The 21,521-nt window shown below is 37.3% G+C and overlaps 1 protein-coding gene across 4 annotated transcripts in view; it reads left to right on the top strand.

Moving 5' to 3' along the window:
* Positions 1-210: 210 nt before the first annotated feature.
* Positions 211-21,521, top strand: part of ARHGAP12 (Rho GTPase activating protein 12) — a 124,065-nt gene continuing 102,754 nt past the window's right edge. For all 4 annotated transcript variants that reach the window (XM_074267064.1, XM_074267063.1, XM_074267062.1 and 1 more), the window contains exons 1-2: positions 211-348; positions 15,438-16,168. In XM_074267064.1, the coding sequence (XP_074123165.1) occupies positions 15,512-16,168 (657 nt within the window). In that variant the 5' untranslated portion in view covers positions 211-348; positions 15,438-15,511. The remainder of the gene's footprint in view (positions 349-15,437; positions 16,169-21,521) is intronic.

Here is a 21,521-nt window from a genome sequence, read left to right as displayed (position 1 = left end):
TCCCGCCCCTCGGCTAGGCCCCGCCTCTCTTAGCCCCGCCCCCGCGGTGGGGCACGAGCGGGCCACCGCCGGCACTCCCAGCCTCCCGCCCCCCGCCCCCGGGCACCTCGGGCAGACTCACGTGACCCTCCCCTCCACTTCCCCTCTCGCCTCCTTCTCTCCCGCCCCCCGCGCGCGCGCCGGGCCCCGGGCCCCCTCCCCTGCCCGCCCCGCCCCCGCGTCAGCGCGCACTCCCGACGTGCCCTGGAACTTACCCTCCCTCCGAGGCAGAGCCCGGGGACGCCGCTGGGCTCCGGGCGCCGTCGCCGCCGTGTTTACTGTCCCGCCGCCCGGTTCCCGCTGCCGCAGGTAAGGAGGAGAGGAAGGGCTCGAGGATGGGACGGACGGGACAAAGGGGGTGAGTCGGGGGGCGCTGGGGCGGCGGCTGACGGGGGTCTCTGGGGAAGGCGGCGGCGGCGGTCCCGCGCTGTGGGCGGAGGAGGGGGCCGGGGTCTTCCATTGGCCCGCCCTGGGTTTAAATGGCTCGAAGTTGTGGCTCCCTCCTTCTCTCTCCTCCTCCCCCTCCCCCCTCCCGGTTTCCTGACTTCCTGTGTGAGGGAGGGCAGCGCCTGCCCCGCCCCCGGGAGCGAGCGAGTGTGTGTGTGTGTGTGTGTGTGTGTGTGTGTGTGTGTATGAGTGTGAGTGTGAGTGTGCAAGTCCGCGGTGTGCGCGCGTGCACGGAGGGCCGCGGCTCATCCCCACCTAGTCCAACCTCCAGCCCACCTTGAAAGGAGGAAGGGAAGGAGCCACACCTGGGGCCGGGCGAGCGGGCACGGCCGTCCCCACACCCGGGGCAGGTGACAGCCCCCTCCCCACGACCCTCCATTCCGGCGTGACCCAGGAGCCTCAGAAGGGGTGTGGGGGATTCTCTGGCCGCGGGGCTCTTGGCAGAAGCGAGCCCCCAGCCCCCGGACCCCCAGCGGGGCGCGCCCCTCGGGCTGCTTTCCCCACCCCCATATTTTGGACCCAGGTGGACGCTCTGGCTCCGGCGCTCCCACCTTGACCTCGTGGTGACCTCAGCCAGTTACGCTTTTGGCGGCCAGCGAGGACCGCGGATTCCCTTAAAATTACGTTTAGCAAAATAAGATGCCCGGGTCCCTGCTACGCCGCGCACTTGTTGCGCTCGGAGATCCCCCGGCCCCAGCCTCGGGGAGAAGGGGGAGGGGGCGCGAGGCCGGGAGAGTGGAGACTGGGGGGTCAGTGCTGTGCCCTCCTTTCCGTCCCACGGCGCAGGCCCTTTGATAGGGCCTGCGGAGCAGCAGGCTTCCAGTCTGCCCTTCCCCCGCTCGCATTTTTAAAACTTCCAAATTGTGTAAAAGCATAACTGGCCGATTCCAGCATTAGCTACAGCCCATCGCCCGGCCCGGAGCGGAGAAGACAGAGACGGGCACGGAGGCAGGTGTCTGGGCCAGGCTCTTTTGTAGGTTGCCAGCTCTGCCAGGGGGAGTGCTTCTGTTGGAAAGCAGATTTTCCTGTGTACAGAGGAGCTCGAGTAGAGACGTCCTGTCAGCAGTTTGAGATCCTCTCAGCCCGCTCGTGGCTCGCTGCCCCCTCAGTCATCGAACCTTCCTTATCAGTAAAGTGGGTCCAGTGAGAGAGCACGGAGGGGGTCTGCAAGTCACAAGGAACTTAAAGGCTTGGACTTTTACATGGAAAGTGGGTTTTGCGCACGTTAAATCTTATAGAATATAGATGTCCTGTCAAGCATCCACAGCACAATGTTGTTATTCCAGCATTAGAAGTTTGGCCCAATTAACGTCTACAAGCCAGTTTGGGAGCCAGCCTCTGTTGTTGCTGCTCTGGGGTAGCGCAGCGTTGGGCCCACATTCGGCCTCTCAGACACTAGCCGGGTGATCCTGAGCCAGTCACTGACTCTGCCCTATTAATGGGCTGGGAGAGGAAACGGCCAACCACTGTGTTTCTGCCTAGAAACCCCACGGACAGTCACATTTCTCAGATTCCACGTGCTTTGAGTCTGTGTAGCTTCAGAGAATGAGGATGGGACAGAGGGGGGAAATACCTTTGTGGGGGCAGAAAAGTTTAAAAACGGAACCTCAGTATTTGTCAGCATAAATCACTTTTTGGAAGCAGTTAGGGTATTGTACTACTAAACAGCTTTTAGGAGGGGAAGAAACAGAAACCCAGTGAGACACTTTGTTTTGGCTTTTTCGATCTCATACTAAAACCTCAGCTTGTGGTACAGTGCGTGTGGCTCCCCTTTACCTCCCCATCCCCCCAAGATTCTAGTTCCACCCTGATTTCCAAGCTTGTGCCCTGGTCTGGGTCAGGGCGGTCAGGAACCTTCCTTTGCTGAGTCTTCACGGTTACCTTGCCTCTGATCATTCTTGCTGGTCTCTGCTGTCTAGTTTTTTTCCTGGGCTCTGTTCTTTTCCTGCTGTAGTTTTCTATTCCTTGCTCTTAATTTTCAGTATGTTTTTGCTACTTCTGATCCCTCCCTTTCTGTCCCACCCCTCCTTTGCTTCTTGTCCTAGCTGCTACCTCTTCTGCCATCTGATAAGTCTGCTGTTTTCTGGCCCAACATCTCTTCCCATCATTGCTGTTCCTACACATAGGCTGCTAAGCGTTGCTGCTACTCGTTTCTTTTACCCCCTTTTTCTGCTGTTTCTTGATTAAGAAACATCTTTTTCCAGGATTCTTGACTTTTTTTTTTTTTTTTTTTTTTTTTTTTTTTGGCAAAACAAGCAAAAGTCTCAAACTGTTTTTTATAGAGAATGATAAACAAACAAAAAAAAGTACTACTCTCAGGCTACCTGATAAAGTGATGAATCACAGCATGTTGGTCTGGTATAATCTCAGCTCTTTATTTGTTGCTTACTGCACAAGGGAGGAGGATGTCCTCCCCACCCCAATCTTTCTGGCTACTTGCAGGTCTGAAATAACTCTAGAAACCTGAATAACTGAGGCTTTATTATGATTTTCTTCTGTGCATTTAAACATTAAAAAATGTTACATTCTAAGTTATTTTTTCAGATGACTGATATCCTTAAGCATTTAGTTTTTTAAAAGTTATAATGAATTTATGGGAGAAGAAAACTTCAAAAATGTTACCTTCACTACTTCCTCAGATTTTAGTGAACATAATTTTAGCTTTCTATAAAAGATTTTGTTTTGTTTTTACATCACTTACATTTCCCAACATATTTCTCCCCATTGTCCCTGAGAGTCATTCTTTGTAATAAAGAATTCTCTTACAATAAAAAAAAAGAGAGAAAGAAAAGGAAGGGAAATAAAGAATTCTCTTACAATAAAAAAAAAAAAAGAGAGAAAGAAAAGGAAGGGAAAAGCAATTCAGGAAGATTAACCAACACAAATCTGACATATTCAATGTCCATAATCCCCTCATTTCTGCAGAGAAGGGTTAGAGATATTTCCTTGGTCAGTGATAAGTCTTAGAATTATTTATTTATCAGCTCATTTATTTTTGAGACTGGGTCTTCTCCTCTAGCCTGGAAATTCCAGAACCGATTGGCATAAAAGCTTTGACTCCTTTTTTAGACTCTGCTCTACGGGTCTCACTTATATTGATGCTGAATTTAACAATTACTTTTATCCCTCCTACAGTTTAGAACTCAGTTTGAATGATCCATCAGCCTCAAGTTTTCCCAGCAGAGTAGTACAGAGTGCTATGTCACTACATTGGACCCTTATAAATAAATTAAACTTTTCTTTTAACTTACATCTAGACACCTGAGACCCTCAGGATAGTTCATTAGATTATTAATTTCAGAAAATTTCAGAAAACCTTTATTGATGATACTTTATAAAGCACTGAGATTTACAAAGTGTTTTCCTTGTACTTTTATGAAGTAGCTCAAGTGGAAAGAGATGCAAAATGTGAGTTGTTGGGGATGACAGCTAATAAGTGTTAGAATTGTGAGGTAAATTCAAGTCTTCTGATGTTCAAGATGTCCTGTCTTCATGGTATTGTGGGACCTTAGTGCATAGAACAACACAGTTGATTTTCTGCTACCAGTAGAATGGAGCAGGATTGTATAAGAAGTTCGTTTTTATGTAGTCTATTTTATGCTAACATATTTGGCATAGTAAAATATTAACAAACTTTTAACTAAGTAGAGTGTAAGCATAAAGAATTATGAAGATTTGTAGTCCTCAAGCTCTTGCTTTTGGCAGTACATGTTCATTACAACTTATAAGAGATGTGGACTACTTAATTCATTTCAACAACATTGCCATATAGACTGATATAACCCCCCTCTAAAAAAAAAAAAAAAAAAAGGAATGTACACAGCCAAAGATTTTCTTTGATCGTATGAGGAAAAAGCTATCTCATTGTCTCAAGAGATTGTCATGCTTCTCATTTTCCATATACCCTCCTCCCAGCATATTGGAGGAATCTGACAGACCAAATGTAGTGCTAATTGACATTGAGTTCTCCCCAAAAGGGTCCTTATAATGGTATAATGCCTAGCATTTGGACTATTTGTGCCTGGCATGTAATAATTTCCCAATTCATATTGGTTTGATCAACCACAGTTGACCATGCTGTACATTAACCCCAACATTATGATTGAATTTGGTCCTCTTCCAGTATAAAAGACAACATCTTCCTTTTTGCCAAAGAAAGGGTAACAGTTCTCTATTCTGAAGAAGCTCATAGTCTGTCATGGAGGAGACAGATGCAAACAACTTCATACAAATGAAATTTAGACAGGGTAATTGGACAAAAGAGGGAAGAAAGCCAGGGAGGCTAGGAAATGGAGGGGAGGAGGGACAGCCAGAGTGGGGAGATGGACGAGCTGCAGAGAGGTGGGGGGCCAGAGTGCCAGAGAAGGAGGTATGGGGGGGGTGAAGGGCTCTCTCTGTGATCCTATAAGTGGGCAGTGGGCAGCCACTAGAGGTGGTTGAAGATTGGAGTGAAATATTTGACAACTGAAGGGAGGAGAACTGAAGTGGGAAGAGATCTGTGGCAGGGAAGTGACAGCTACCTTTTGTATTGCACCCTTGCTGGGCCCTAGGCTGAGTGCATCATTGATGCTGCTTCACTTAATCCTCACTGCAAGCCTGGCAGGGAGGGGCTGTTCTCATCATGGTTTTTCAGAGAGAGACAGTGACTTGTCTAGGATCCCACCCTGGGGAGTCTGTGGCAACGGTGCACAGTGAGAAGGGAAGGAGTGTACCAAGGTGGTGGCAGTGCCAGAGTAGCTCCATAACAATAGGCTGGGGATTAATTGAATAGGAATGGGCTGCAGTGGAGAAAGAGTTAAGGGGGTGAAGGTTTGGGGTAGCATTGTGAGCCTGCTGCTGGCAGGATGGTAGTGCCCTGGACAATAATAGGAAGATGAGGAAAAGGAAAGGGCTTGAGAAGAAAGATAAGAGTTCAGTTTAGTGTTTATTAAGTAAATATACATGCTTAGATATACTGAAATGTAAGATGGTAGCGTTTATTATATAACAGAATATAAGCACTGACCTTAGATTGTAATATTCAAAAATTAAAATCTGGATAAATAATAGATTTAACTTGAATCGACATAATCTGACTTAACAGGAATATTAATCTGACAATTCTGTGGAGAAAGTATTGGAGAAGAGAGAGACTAGAAGCAGAAGAAACCAATTGGGAAACTGTTGCAAATGTGAGAGGGGAGTAGCCATATACCTGGAGAGATGCTGTGGAATTGACAGCTGATTGGATATGAGAGGGAGAAGGGGAATCACTTGGTTGACTGGTTGTGTCCTTGACAGAGATAAGTAAATTTGGAAGAAGGGTACATTTGGGGTAGAAAGGTTTAATGTTTAAAGTATGTTGTTTGTAAAAAGTTATTGTTACTACACCTGTTTTTTCCTGAGTTTCTGTACCTGAGTCTTGAGTATCCATAATATGATAACTGCGGATTAAAATGTTAGCATCCTGTTGATGCTATAGCATCTCTCTGATTTGTCCCTTTTCCATTTTGCTCCATCTAAGTAAGCCCCTCCTCATTTATCTCCCAGACTATGTTTTAATTCTTTATTTTTCGGTCTCCTGTTTTTAGACTTTTGGATCTCTGATCTATTTTCCATTCAGCTGCCAAATTGGTATTCCCAAAGCATGGATTTCATCCTGCCACTTCTTACTCTAGTGTCTCTTGTTTGGAGAATAGAATTCAGAATCCTTCACAGTTCAACTCTAACCTTTTCATCCAGACTGATTTCACATAATTCTTCTTTGAGCATTTTTGTTCCAGCCAAGCTGCCTTACCAGGTGTTCCTCCCATAGGACATAGGGAACTTTTAAAATTCTATTTTAGGCCATATCTAGATTGTCATCTTTTTTCATTCCTGGTTCTTATCAATCAGTAAGCATTTATTAGGCACTTACATTATATCAGGCACATTACTAAGCACTGAGTATATAAAAAGAGGCAAAAGACAGTCGCTGATCCAAAAATATCTAGTTTGCTTCATGGCTCAGTTCAAGATCAGCCTCCACTCCCGGCCTCCCTCCCTCCCTCTCTTCCTCCTTCCTTCCTTTCCTCCCTCCCTTCTTCTTTCTCTCCTCTCCCTCTCTCTCTCTCCCTCCCTCCCTTCCTCTCTTCTTTCCCCCTTTCCTCTCTTCCTCACTCCCTCTTTTCCTCTCTTCCTCACTCCCTCTCTTCCTCCCTTCCTTCCTCTCTTTATTTCCCTCTCTCCCTTCTTCTCTCCCTCGCTCACACTTAATTTTCTTTGTTCTAAATTTAATGACCACAAAAAATACATTTCCATATGTGAAGTAGAAGAAAGAGAAGCAAATTATACATGAAAATGGACATTTCTGTTATGTATATCTTGCTTTAAAAATTGTATATAATAAATTCAATGTTACTTGTAAAGCTGACCTACTTGTCTTTTTCCTTCTAAACTTGTTTCAGTTTTCATTTGTTTTTTAAACAGTGTTTCAATGACTCTTTTCTTTCCTTTTTACATGACAACCCTGTGACTAGTTCTTCCCCTTCTAAAAGAAAAAAAGAAAAAAATTCCCATCTTTCTTGATTTCTTTATTTTTTCCAATTATTACTTCCTTTTATCTCTCCTTCCCAATTAATTTGTGTATATTTTGTATTAACTTACCTCTACCTATGTTTTTAGAGTATAAGTTATTTGAGGACAAGCAGGAAGTGTTGCACTTTTGATTTTGCATCTTCAGTATCTTGCCTAAGTAGACTCAAATATTGGTTGAATGAACAGTATGATGATTAGTGAAAAAAATGTAACTGATTCCTGGCCAACTTTAATTCTAAAATGATAGGTATTGCAGATTTTTACTTTTCAGTCTTTTTAAAAATTTTAGCCTTTGCCAATTAATTTTCATCCCAATATATCTTGTATGAACAGGGTGGAGAGTTTGTACATTTGATTATTACAAACCCAGACATCATCAGCTACCATCTTCTTGCACTCATTGAGACTTGACCTGGTCCTCATGATCCAGCTTTCCCTGACCAGTTTTTTGAACTTCCGAAACCCCTCAGACTCACTGCTTATGTTGGGAAATCAGAATCTTCCTTGTTTGTTGTTGCCTTCTAAGCTCCTATCACCATCACTCAGTTACTTTTCCTCTATGAGATTCATTTAATCCATGTTTATCACCCAGTCCAGCTTTTGGTAGTTGTTGACTACCAACTTTTATTTTACTCCCTTTACAACTCCCTTTACTTTAGTGAGTTCAGTGCCTGAGTCACAAGCTTTCCCTCCTTTCCATCTCTGGTTCTTATACTAGGTTACTTTAGCATTCATACTAACAGTTCCTCAAACATCCTAAATTCATAATTCCTCAATTTATTCATTCTGGTGACCACCACAACTAAACGCAGAAATGGTTATCTCTTTCATGTTGCTGTCAACTGCAAGTGTTCCATACTTCTGTTTATGAATTCTGAAATTCCTTTATTGGATCATAATCTTTTCATTCTGCTTCATATCTCTTAACTGTTTGTTTTTGTTTTTTCCCTTATGGCCTTTAGGCCTCTGGAATGGGGAAAAAGAAAGTACAAGAAGTTGAAAGCCCAGGTCTTTTTCTCATTTCCACCCTCGACATCTCTCTCTGCTCACAATAACCACCACTCTAGTTCATCACATTTCTGCCTCAAAACCCTCTGTACTCTAATTCGTCTTTCACTCAGCTGCCAAGATTTATTTTGTAAAGCCTAAGTCTTACTGTTTCACCTGTCTGTTGAATTAAATCCAGATTATTCACTCTCTGTTATCTCTAGAATTAAAAAAATAAAAGTTCTCTGTCATGTAAAGCTTTTTACAATCAGACCCCTTCCTACATTTCCAGTCTTACACTTTAATTCTCTCCATGTAGGATTCAATTCAGCTATACTGGCTTACTTGCAGTTCCTCACACAGGACTTTTATCTTCCCTCTCTATAGTTTTTCTGGGCTTTTTCTCATTCTTAAAATGCTCTCCCTCCTTACCTCTTTGAATCTTGGTTTCTCTGGCTTTCAATTCCCAACACAAGTCTTACCTTCTGTAGGAAGCCTTTTGTTACTGTTGTTGATCTTTTTCAGATATATCTGATTCTTTGTGATCCACTTGGGGGGGGGGGTTTCTTGTCAGAGATATTAGAGTGATTTATAATCTTCTCAGCCCATTTTACAGATAAGGGACTGAGGCAAATAGGGTGAAATGACTTGTCCAGGGTCACACAGCTAATGAGGCCAGAATTGAACTCAGGAGGAGAAGTATTCCTGACTCCAGGTCCTGCACTCTATTCATTGTTCCACCTAACTGCCCTAGGATGCCTTTATTAATTATTATAGCTGCCAGTGGTTCCCTTTTCTAATTGCTTTGTATATATTTCTTAGGTAACTTATTTGCCTTTTCCATGCCCCAATAAAATAGGAGCTCTTTGAAGATATTTACTGTTTTACTTCCTACATTTAGTAGAGTTTGATACACAGTGCATAGTAAGCACTTCTTCACAAATGCTTTTTTTAACTGACTAAGTTATTTATAAAAGATAAACCCAACATGAAGAGGCTTAATAGCTACTTTAAAAAGCAAGTTACCAGAAATGATTCTTTGTGTAGCATGGCAGGTATGCAGTGTTTTGAGGATGATAGTTTAGCTAGTTGTTTTGCAAAACATAATAGCATTTGTGTATTTGACAGTTTTGAGTATGGGAGAGGAATATGAATGTGGAAAATGAATGTGGGTGTGGGAATGGGAGATGGTGGTGAGTATGGGATAAGTTCAGATATTGAAGGGAAATGTGGTCTTAGAAAAATACTGAGTCACCCTACTGGAGAACATTTGTGGCTATAAGAGAATTAGTGCTCAAGTATAATATGAAAAAAGACTCTAGAACTAAAGATGCAACCGTTTTGTATATTCAATTTAATAAAAATTGACTTTTTTTTTAAGCAGTGGCAGTATAACATAATGAATTATGGTATTAGTACAAGAAAACCTGGCTGACACGCACTAGCTTTGTAATATTCAATGTCCTGGCAAATCTCATAAGACTTAGATATTACAGAGAAAGTACTGGTAGAGAGGTTCCTTATCTAGGAGTTCCATTTGTAAATGAAATCGTTGGTCTAGCTCCAATTCCAGAAAATTATGATTACATGAGAACAGACAAAATTTTTGTAAACACAAGCAGTGTTGATGTCCTCCATGTTTAAGAAAAGCAGAATTGTTTTTCATACTTTTTTTTTTTTTGTTCATACCCAACTGTTTTATTCTTAAATTTTGGAACCCATTGTCTGTTAGTCATCTTTGCTTTTTATTCTGTCTCAGAATTATCTATGTCCTCCTTTGATCTTTGGTATGTAACTTCTCAAGCCAAAGCAATTGAGGCCTTAGTATCAGTGGTTTTCTTGTTCCTACCCATCAATATACTTCAAAAAATTCTGAAAATAGATGCAGTATTCCACACTGGTGGATCTCTCATTCTTCAAAAGAATAAAGCTGGGACATCATCTTATATAGATACTCTTTAAGGCCATTATTATTATTTATATTTTTGTAACATTCACTTTTGATTGGTTTATGTTTTGTGTTCTTTCTCTTTATATTGTTATAATTATCATGTATGCTTTTCCATGATTTTCTGTATTCATCATAGTCACTGTTTCTTGCAGTAATGTTCCTTTATGTACATATATCATAATCTGTTTAATGTACCCCAATTGAAGAACATCTTTTCTTCTAGTTCTTTGCTGCTACAAAAATCAATAATGTTTTGGCATATATTGGAGATGCCATTAATTCTTAAGCATAAAACATTTGCTTAATGTTTAGGCAAACAGCAAGAATAATTGTAGCATCACAATTACTCAGTATATGTCAAGTGTACATATATCGTAGTCCACACAAATCTGGGTCATACCCTCCTCCCAACATGTATAATGTCAGTGGAGAGAGTAGAAACATACTTGGAGAACTCTAGCAGAAAGGCACTGTGTTTGAAAGACCAGGGTGCGCAGGGCAGCTGGCAGCCTGACTTAGGCTTTATGTCCTTGTGGTCTTCAAGAACAGTCTGATCCATGTGAAGAAACTACTTCTCTGCTAGGTGTGCTTTCCTTTTGAGTGTCATCTTGCCACATAAGACCTGACAGCATTGCTATGAATAAGAGAACTCAAAAAATTTGGATTTGTCCAAAATAATTTATTCCACAAAACTCATTATAAACCTACGAATAATAATAGGGGAGGAAGGGAGAAGGACTTCTAATAGAATAAGCAACCTCAGTCATTACTGAAGAAATGATCTGAGCTAAGCAGCAGCTTTGAAATAAGCAAACATTCAAGATGTTAGCTGGGTGGATAATTTCTGTTGATGGAAACTGGTTTTGTGCTGAGGCTTTGATGGGGGAAAGATTGCTACCTTAGGTGCCACGGTATGGTAGGAAATGGTTCAGATTCCTGATCAAATACTAGATATATGACTTTGGGGCAGTAATTTAACCTTTCAAAAAGCCTTAGTTTTTGCATCTGTAAAATGTGTATGAACACCTCCCAATAGGGTTAAGTCCTTTGTAAATAAGAAAACCAAATATCATTGAGTTATCCAGTTCTGGCACTGAAAAGGGATCCCTATTTTACAAATTGGCCCATGCCTTAATTATATGGAAGTATGAAAGCTGAAATTGACTATACCCTAATTGCAGGAGTATGAAATCAATAAATCTAGCATAATATTCATGACAAACTAGGCTTATTATGTAAGCTATAGGGCAGGAGCTTTTTCTTCATAACCTCAGAGTTTGCTTGGTCTTAAATATAGCAAATACTAAATAAACACTGATTAGTTGATTTAGAATGAAGAATACAATAAATATAGATCCCTTACATTTGGAATTTGTTTCTACAATTTTAAAATCTCATCCTAAATAAGAACCTTTTTTTCTTGGAGTGAGGGGAGAATTGTGATTTTTGCGTATTAGCATCAGTCTCAGGGAAGCTGTTGATGGGGGGAAAGATCAGTCCAAAACCAAATAGAAGCATATGATTTTTGTTTTAAATATCAGGTAGGAAAGAAATAAGCATGTGTTAGAGATGCTTGCTATGTACCAGGCATACAAAAGTTCAGGTATTCCATGTGGAGGACAAGTTTAAAGGAGTGCAGCTGTAGGGTAAATGGCTGACCTGGGTTAACTGACCTTTGGGAAAGAAACTTTTTTCTGTTTAATTAAAGGCTTGACTTAGATGAGATCTAAATTTCTTTTAAATTCTAAATTTCTCTGATTCTGTTACTTAGAACATTGTTTTCCCTGCAACAACTGAAGTGGAAAAAATAAACATGTTGCTAGCAACAGTTAATAACTGAACTCAAAAGACAACTATTGCTTCACACAAAAACCTACTTGAACTTTTTTGTCAAGCCAAATGTCCTTATATTAGAGTGCTTCAGAGGGCTTTTTAGAGGGGAAGACCTGTTTAAGGGTGGTGCATAAAGAAAAATGGTAGGACAAAACATTTTTCAATTTCACCTATTGCTCATCATGGAAATTTGAAAGAACCTGCTCATTAATCAGTTAAGGAGAGTACGGAGGCTGAAATCAGGAAAATTCCCACTCAGATGTGGCTTCAGACACTAGCTGTGTGACTCTGGGCAATCACTTAAGCATGTTTGCCTTAGTTTTCTCATCTCTAAAATAAGCTGGAAAAGGAAATGGCAAATCACTCTAGTATTTTTGCAAAGAAAACTCACATAGGGTTGCAGAATCAGACATGACAAAAATGATTAAACAACAATACCCGTTAAAGCCTTTTAGGGAACTGGGTGGGGAAGGGCTATGTATATTTAGAGTTGAAGGTTTTGATCCAGGTTAGGGGATACATGCCAACTGTCTTCTGTATATGTGACTTGCCCAAAGATAAATGTTGAAAAAGGTATTTAGGAGCATAGATGAGTGGAGTAATAGTACTAGGCATGTTGTATGAATGTGGGGGAAAAAACAACCCATAAGTCAGTTAAGAAAGGAATATAAATTTGCAAGGTCAAGAGTTGTATTCTGTTCTTAGCCTTTATCTTTGGGCAAGTCACATATTTTTGCTTTGTTTTTTTTTTTTTTTTTTTTTTTTTGCGAGTTTACTGAATGTTAGCATTCATTAAATGAAGTTTTTTAGTAGGAACATTAGAATCAAAATCTTATATACTGTTGCTGCTTCACCCACTAGAAGACCACAAGATTTCTTTTTACAAATTCAGAACTTAATGTCCTGTACAGTTTTTAATGAAATGCTTACTGATCACTCTAGTTTAGAAACTCTGTGGGTATGTGAAAAAAACATTGGCATACTTTCAACAGGTTAAAAAATTTGTGTTTTTTTTCCCCATTTTTTCCATCATACACTTGAAGGACAATAATATATTGTTTGATCATTTAAAAAATCTTATTAATGTTGTCACTGTTAGATATAACAATGAACAAATCTTATCTTTTTATATGTCATCTAAGAAAGATGATTTGGCTTACAGTGGTTAAATTCATCTACAGCGGTAGATGATGGGTTGAAAATGGAATACCTATGGTAAGTGGCTGACCTGGGTTAATGTAAGATAAGTTTAGTTTGAGAAAGCATATTCTTATTGTCTCTGGTTTTCCTGTATTAGGTGTTAAACTTATTTTTCTCTTGTGTGTTTAAAATTTGTTTTTCTTCTTCCACTTGGTTAATTATACTCATATTTTTTACCTCTGAAGGTAAGTTCTTATAAAAATCTCTATGCCTTTCAACTCATTTATCTTAAATTTGTAATCATTAAGTTTAAACATTAATTTTAGAACTATATCTTGACTTTAGGAATTTATTATTGTTAATTGGTATTATTGGTAGCAATATTACCACAACTATTTCTAGTGATAGTTCACACTTATATAATGATATATAGCATATAAAAAGGCTTCCCATGCAATGGTTCTATCAGGTAGGTAGTAAAAGTATTATCCTTTTTTACAGATGAGGACATTGAGGCTCAGAGGGATTGTGGTATTTTTAGAGTCATTTGAACCTAACTGTAAGCAATGATAATGCCTATAAAACTTTAAACTTTAGCAATAATTTAATAGGAGAATGAATGTGTAAGAGAACTTTGTATACTAAAGATGCTATGGTAATATGTTTAATAATTAAAATGTTGAAACTTATTAATGAATTTTTATTTTAATACCCCAGAAGCATTCTGGTTCTGAAATATTCATTCTGTGTGTCTTAATGCAAACTTGGGGAACAAGGTTTTTATGCAGATGGTCTTGGATACTTCTCAACCAGAGATGTTCTGGTAAATGTTTAACAACTCACTCCCCAGAGAGAAAATGTATGCAAGAACCTTTTTTTTTTTTTTTTTTTTTTTTTTTTTTTTTTTTTACTTAGTATTTTTTTCTTTTCTTGCAATTAAATGGAATTTATCTATTTTTCTAAGATTTTGAGTTGCACATTTTTCTCCTGCCTCCTTTCCCTCTTCCTTAAGACAATTTGATTTAGGTTATACATGTACAGTCATGTGAAACATTTCCACCTTGGCAAGACCTTGAATTTAATTTTCATTTTTAATATTTTCTTCATTTAAACTTTTGAAAATTTAGACAAATAACAAAACAGTAAATGGAATGAGGATTTATAGTATTGGTTGATTTCAGAAATGTAAATATTCATACTGAAAATTTAATTTCTGCTAGAATCAATGCAAGCCAGCTCTAGCAAACCAATGCAATGTCATGTCCTAAGGTTGTGAGAATCCTTGTAGTTCTGGGACCTTGAGAGAGTCCAAGAAGTCTGAATCTAATCTAAAGATTTAGGAATACAAGTAATTTATGAAATCTTATGTCCTTGGCACAAGACTGCTCTCAGAATAGCTATTGGGTCTCTTGGTAGGTTGTCTAGGACCATTAGCTTTCTGAAATTTTTGAATTGGTTTGAGATTGTCTGAAAGAATTGATAGTGACAACATTCTCTAATCAGTGAGTTTGAATATTTCATTTTTAGCACTTAGATGAAATATATTAGAACAAGTATAGAAAGAAGGATGAATATTAGGGTTCTTAAGCTAGTTTAGTAGTATAGCTAACAAGTTTTTGCATGGAAAACCTCTAATATTTTTTAGCAGAAAACAATTTGCCACTGGTTGGGAATTTATATTTGTACATAAATAAGTACAAAAAGTTTGTAGGGATCCTCCAGAGGGGGGAACTAAGCAAGCTGAATAGTTATCTTCTTTTCTCTCTTTTAATGGTAGTGTTTATCTTTTTTTTTTTTTTTTTAATTTATTTATTTTTTTAGCTATTTCAGTGTAATTGATTTCTTTGGAAATCCTATGTGTTTTTGTTTTAAATACACTTAAAAACATTAGTCTGAGAAGGGATCCCTATATTTTCCTCAGACTTTCAAAAGGGTTCATGAGCCACAAAAAAATCTAAGAACTACTCGTCCCACCTTTTTTTCTTGCTCTGTATCCTAGATGGTTATTCTGTCTTTTTTTCCCCAGTAGTTTTTTATTTCCAAATACATATAAAGATAGTTTTCAACATTCATTTTTTTAAAACTTTGTGTTCTAAATTTTTCTCTGCCCCTCCCTTACCTCCCCTATCCTCAAGACAGCAAGTAATCTGATATAGGTTAAATATGTGCAATCATTTTAAACATACTTCTATATTAGTCATGTTGTACAAGAAAAATCAGAGCAGAAGGGGGAAAAGAACCTCATGATCTTGTTTTTTCTTAGTTCTCTATGTATAAAATGTAGTTTGAAAGTATAGTTTCATCTTGATATAGTATATAATATATGTTTATATATTACACACACATATATTTTACTTTTTTACCTTTCTAGAGTTTGAGATAAATATACATCATTCATTAGGTGGCTTGAATTATGATATGATTATGTGTTTGTTTGGCTCTATTAACTTTTTTTTCCCCCTATTCTCTTTTAAAACAAAAATAGACTTCCTGAGCCCAGACCTCCAGAAGTCATAATGTGTGCCTTTTTTCTGGAGAGGTGAATGATACTGAAGAAAAATGGCTGACAGAGGTGGGAGGACCATTCCAGGACAAGTATATATTGAAGTGGAATATGATTATGAATATGAAGCAAAGGACAAAAAGATTGTAATAAAACAAGGAGAGCGGTATATTTTGGTGAAAAAGACAAATGATGACTGGTGGCAAGTCAAACCAGATGAGAATTCCAAGGCTTTTTATGTTCCAGCACAGTATGTTAAGGAAATAGGTCGCAAAGCATTAATGCCACCTGTTAAACCTACAGTTGGACTACTAAATAATTCCACAAAAATAATTCAGAGATCTACAGAAAATGTGAATAAATCACCTGAGCTTTCAAGTTTTGGAAAGTCATCATCTATTCAAATAACAGGTCTTGTTCGTGATGCTAATCAGAATTTTGGACCAAATAGTAGCTCAGGTCAGACTGTCCTAAACCTAGATCTTGTCCCCAACAATGGAAGATTTAACAGTGATTCACAGTCTCCTAAAGTTTCCAGCCAGAGTAGGACGCACTTATTTGGTCACTTTTCAGCTTCAGAGTTTATTGACATAGAGAAAACCAGCTTTTCTCATGAACAGTCCTGTGATTCAGCTGGTGAAGGTTCAGAAAGGATTCATCAAGATTCCGAATCTGGTGATGAGCTGAGCAGTAGTTCTACTGAGCAGATACGGGTAAGCTTGAAATCACATCTGATGAAATAGCATCTCTGCTCCCTTGTTTGTTTAAATATCTTTATCAGGAGATTAAGGAGAATTTGAAATTCTTGTTATGTTCAGCTTCATGTGAATTGTGTTCTGGCTTAAGAACTAGCAAAATGGGTAAGCTTTGTGGTTAAGAGAATTGGATAACCATTAAATACCTTTAGATAAAACCATAGACCTTATAGAAATATTGGGCTTTTACAGAAAGGACTTATTTAGTTTACCTGTTGCAAATATCTTTTTCAGTAAAATCAACCTGACTTTATAATGTAGGTCATTTTGAATTGTTTCAGGCAAGTAAAATTAATTATGGAGCTCCTTAGGGTTGTTACCTCATTTTTCAGTTATGTTCTTTTAAATCTGTTGTTCAAAAATTCAAACCTTTTACTTGCTCTTTCTACGTTAAGTAGCAGTCTATTGATAGATAGGTATTTAATATTACTTCGTACAACAAATAGACTGAAGGAATATTTAGTTGAATTTTATTAAGATTAATATCTTTGGAGAGTTTAAAAAATATCAGACCTTGTTTAATTTTCTTTTGAGACTTGAATGCACATGAGTCATGTGTATATGTTTGTGTGTGTGGTTATGTGAGTATACACTTAGAATATTTATAGTAGATGATTTGACTTCTTATGTCACTGAAATTGAAATTAAAATGAGTTTCTTCAACTCCCTTTCTGTGTTCTTGAACCCTTATAAGCATCTTCACCAAAGAGATCTATTTTTCTCTTAGTTAAATCTCTGCCTATAATTTTGATCATAATTCCTCCTGCTTCTCTAGAATTTGGTCCCAATAGTCATTTCTTTTTAGCTGTTTGGAGTACTCAGAGAGATTGAGTGACTTATCCAAGATGTGACAGAGATGGAGCTAGAACCCAGGTCTTCCTAACTTTGAGATCAGCTCTAACCATTGCACTATTCTTCTCTCTAGAAGAATATTGATATTAAAGATGAGTTTTTGTTTCAGGAATAGTAAGGCTTGGGATCATTTACATCATTGTGAAATTTCTTAGATGCATTTCAGACTGCTTTCTTCCTGTTCAATTTTGGGCCCAAATCATTATCTAGCTGCAATATTTTTCCAAATTGTATGTATCGATGGACTGCCTCTGTGAATTGTTTGCATCATATGCACTTTATACATATGTTAAATTTGAATTTTGTTGAATGATATAGGGAGAATTCATACCTTGGGTAGAGGTTTGGATTCAATAGTCTCTGAAGGCTCCAAGATTCTCATCTGTGAGAACCCCAGGTCGGTTTTGTTTTCTGACATATTTGTTGCTACTTTGGAACAAAAAAGATATTTATACCATATCCACTGGTTTTCTGAAACTCTGTAATGGTTTCTTAGATTTTGTGTATTATTTTAATCTCTGTAGTTTAAGCTCTGTTGTTTTTGAAATATTGGATATTGGAGCATATTCATTAACACAGATATTACTATGCAATTGCATTGTATATTTTAGAATTTTCAATATTCTGTGGAGTTAGCTATTTGGAAAAAACCACTGTATCATTTGTTAAATATTTGATTGTTTAGAATTTATATTTAGAAATGTTTTGGCACATTTTTAAAAATTTTATAATTATAAATTTTTTTGACAGTATATATGCATGAGTAATTTTTTTATAACATTATCCCTTGTATTCATTTTTCCAAATTTTCCCCTCCCTCCCCTAGATGACAGGCAATCCCATACATTTTACATGTTTTACAGTATAACCTAGATACAATATATGTGTGTAAATCCAATTTTCTTGTTGCACATTAAGTATTGGTTTCTGAAGGTATAAGTAACCTGGGTAGATAGACAGTAGTGCTAATATTTTACATTCAGTTCCCAGTGTTCCTTCTCTGGGTGTAGTTGTTTCTGTCCATCATTGATCAGCTGGAAGTGAGTTGGATATTCTTTATGTTGAAGATATCCACTTCCATCAGAATACATCTTCATACAGTATTGTTGTTGAAGTGTATAGTGATCTTCTGATTCTGCTCATTTCACTCAGCATCAGTTCATGCAAGTCTCTTCAAGCCTTTCTGAATTCATCCTGCTGGTCATTTCTTACAGAGCAATAATATTCCATAACATTCATATACCACAATTTACCCAACAATTCTCCAATTGATGGACATCCATTCATTTTCCAGTTTCTGGCCACTACAAAAAGAGCTGCCACAAACATTTTGGCACACACAGGTCCCTTTCCCCTCTTTAGTATTTCTTTGGGATATAAGCCCAATAGTAGCACTGCTGGATCAAAGGGTATGCACATTTTGATAACTTTTTGGGCATAATTCCAGATTGCTCTCCAGAATGGCCGGATTCTTTCACAACTCCACCAACAATGTATTAGTGTCCCAGTTTTCCCACATCCCCTCCAACATTCATCATTATTTGTTCCTGTCATCTTAGCCAATCTGACAGGTGTGTAGTGATATCTCAGAGTTGTCTTAATTTTCATTTCTCTGATTAGTAGTGATTTGGAACACTTTCATATGAGTGGATATAGTTTCAATTTCATTATCTGAGAAATGCCTGTTCATATCCTTTGACCATTTAGCAATTGGAGAATGGATTGATTTCTTATAAATTAGGATCAATTCTCTATATATTTTGGAAATGAGACCTTTATCAGAACCTTTAACTGTAAAAATATTTTCCCAATTTGTTACTTCCCTTCTAATCTTGTTTGCATTAGTATTGTTTGTACAGAAACTTCTTAGTTTGATGTAATCAAAATCTTCTATTTTGTGATCAATAATGATCTCTAGTTCTCCTCTAGTCATAAATTCCTTCCTCCTCCACAGGTCTGAGAGGTAGACTATCCTCTGTTCCTCTAATCTATTTATGATCTCATTCTTTATTTGGCACATTATTTTGTGTTATTGTAAAAACATAGTCAAGTCCTTACTTTGATATTCTATATAATATAATTTTTTACTGTTTTCATAGAATTGTTTCATTTTTATCATCTTTCACCTGAGAGACTGAATACTAATGCGTTAGTATGCATAAATTCTATTTAAGTAACTCTTTAGTATACATATTAGCTACTTTGTTATAATTTCTTAGAAGCTTATTGAAAGATTTAAATTCTACATAATTTCTACATAAAGTTGTGCTTTAATTTTAATCATCTTAATTAGAAGTTGTATCAGCTTTGTGAAAGTTTTTAGATATCTTTCACAAGTAGAAAAATTTAGAAATGGGTTACTTAGATTAGAAAAAATGGGTTACTTTAATGACTTTACATGAAAAATTCACCAAGAATATTTCTTTTGCTTTTCTTTCTTGATAAGAATTTGCTCATTTAAGTAGCCATAACAGAAACAATAGATGGTAGTACATGTTTACATATTTGTTTTGAAAAATCCATCTATGTATATATGTATAATCCGTATGTTATATGTAGGTGTAGAAAGTTTCAATTCAGAATAGCTACTTTAATAATTTAATTAAAGTAAACCTAGAATAGCATTTCCATAACTAATTTGGCTGTGAGACATTATTGAGTTTGAAACGTCTTGAGAAAACTCAGAATTCCTAATCTAGAGAATGGGGGACATATGAGAACAATGGACATAAGATTCAGAAGTATTATATTCGGGAATAAATGGGTAGTGGGGAAATTTCAGAGCAAAATACAAGAAGTATTAAGTCTATAATTATGTTGGAGAAAAGTTTGCTATAGAGAAGTTTTTTATATCTATACGGCACATAATTTTGTATATAATATTTTGGAATAAAATATTGCTAAGTATCTTTTTCTCATCTCTGCATATCATGCACAGAAATAAATTTCACATATGTTACTTCGTTGAAATATAAAATGAACAAAAATATATTTGCTTGGTTTGGGAATTGGCTTTGTTGTGTTCATTTTGTTAAAGAAAAAATTAAATTTTTTTTATTTACTCTAACTTGATATTTATCTACTTTCTCCTTATCTTAGCTTCATTGCCATCTTATTATCAGTTTCTCCCACTCACAGTAATAATTGAAGGGGAATCTAGGTGGCACAGTGAATAGAATACTATCCCTGAAATCAGGAGGATCTGAGTTCAAATCTGACCTCAGACACTTAACACATCCTAGCTTTGTGATCCTAGGCAAGTCACTTAACTCCAATTGCCTCAGCAAAAAAAAAAAAAAAAAAAAAAAGATGTTCCATTTGAGCTTGTGATATACTAGTATTCAAATCTATAATCCTAGCAAGTAGCTGATTACATTATCTACTTGTTCTTCGAGTAATGAAAATATGATAAAATATTTGCTCTACTTTTATATTTGTGTGACATTCTTTCATATTTTCCTTTTCATTAAGATACCTAAAATGACTAAAAAGCAATTGCTTTAAAAAATAAAATTTATGAAATTCTCAAGAACTTTATTAGTTTCTTTTTGTTTTAAGAGAGATTGATATCTTTTTTGTATGATTTAGTACATATAAAACTGACATTCTCACAAGTTTTCCTCTTTTGTTAAAGTGTTATAGAAATGTACATAGTACAATTATCTTTGAGTTTTGTCTTGCTTGCTTTAGAGTAAAAATAGGACTTGTATAGTGAATATTCTTCCATCTAGTATAAGAGGATATAGTAAAATAAATATCTTATGAAAGATTTTAAGTTTTTGTTTTCTCTTACTTTGTAACATTAGCTAATACTAGTTCTAATAGAAGTGGAAGTGTGAAAGTACAAAATTGCTTCAAAAACACTAGTTGATTGTCACCTTTAACTTTATTTCATATATAAGCATGTGTTCTAACATGTGGAAGCTCTCACATAAGTTCATCAAATGTTCTTGGTTTAAAAATTTATAGATTGGGGGCAGCTAGTTGGTATAGTAGATAGAGTACCAGCCCTGAAGTCAGGAGGACCTGAGTTCAAATGTGGTTTCAGACACTTAACACTTCGTAGCTGTGTGACCCTGGGCAAGTCAATTAACTGCAATTGTCTCAGTCCTTCTCCCCCCGCCCCCCAAATGTGTAGGCTTCTAGCTCATATTTCTAAGGTAATTTTATAAATGTTCTAATACTTGTAGAGGAAATGCTGATGCTTATAGATATAAATTAAGCTGCTGTTTTGCTTAAGGGAAAGAATAAATTGAGGGAGTCAGAAACAGGGCTAAGAGAGTATTGATAGTCTATGTAGAAAATAATAAATCCACTATTGTTTGCTGATTTAAAACAGAATCAATCCACTATTGTTTGCTGATTTAAAACAGAATTTAATAAAGTCTCTCATTCCTCTCATTCTTATTTCAAGATTATTCACCATTTCTTGAAAGAAATAACTATTCAAAAGCCTCTA

This window comes from Sminthopsis crassicaudata, chromosome 5 (assembly GCF_048593235.1).
Source record: "Sminthopsis crassicaudata isolate SCR6 chromosome 5, ASM4859323v1, whole genome shotgun sequence".
Lineage (NCBI taxonomy): Eukaryota > Metazoa > Chordata > Mammalia > Dasyuromorphia > Dasyuridae > Sminthopsis > Sminthopsis crassicaudata.
Note: the sequence above shows the minus strand (reverse complement) of the source record. Positions and strands in the feature narration are given on the sequence as shown.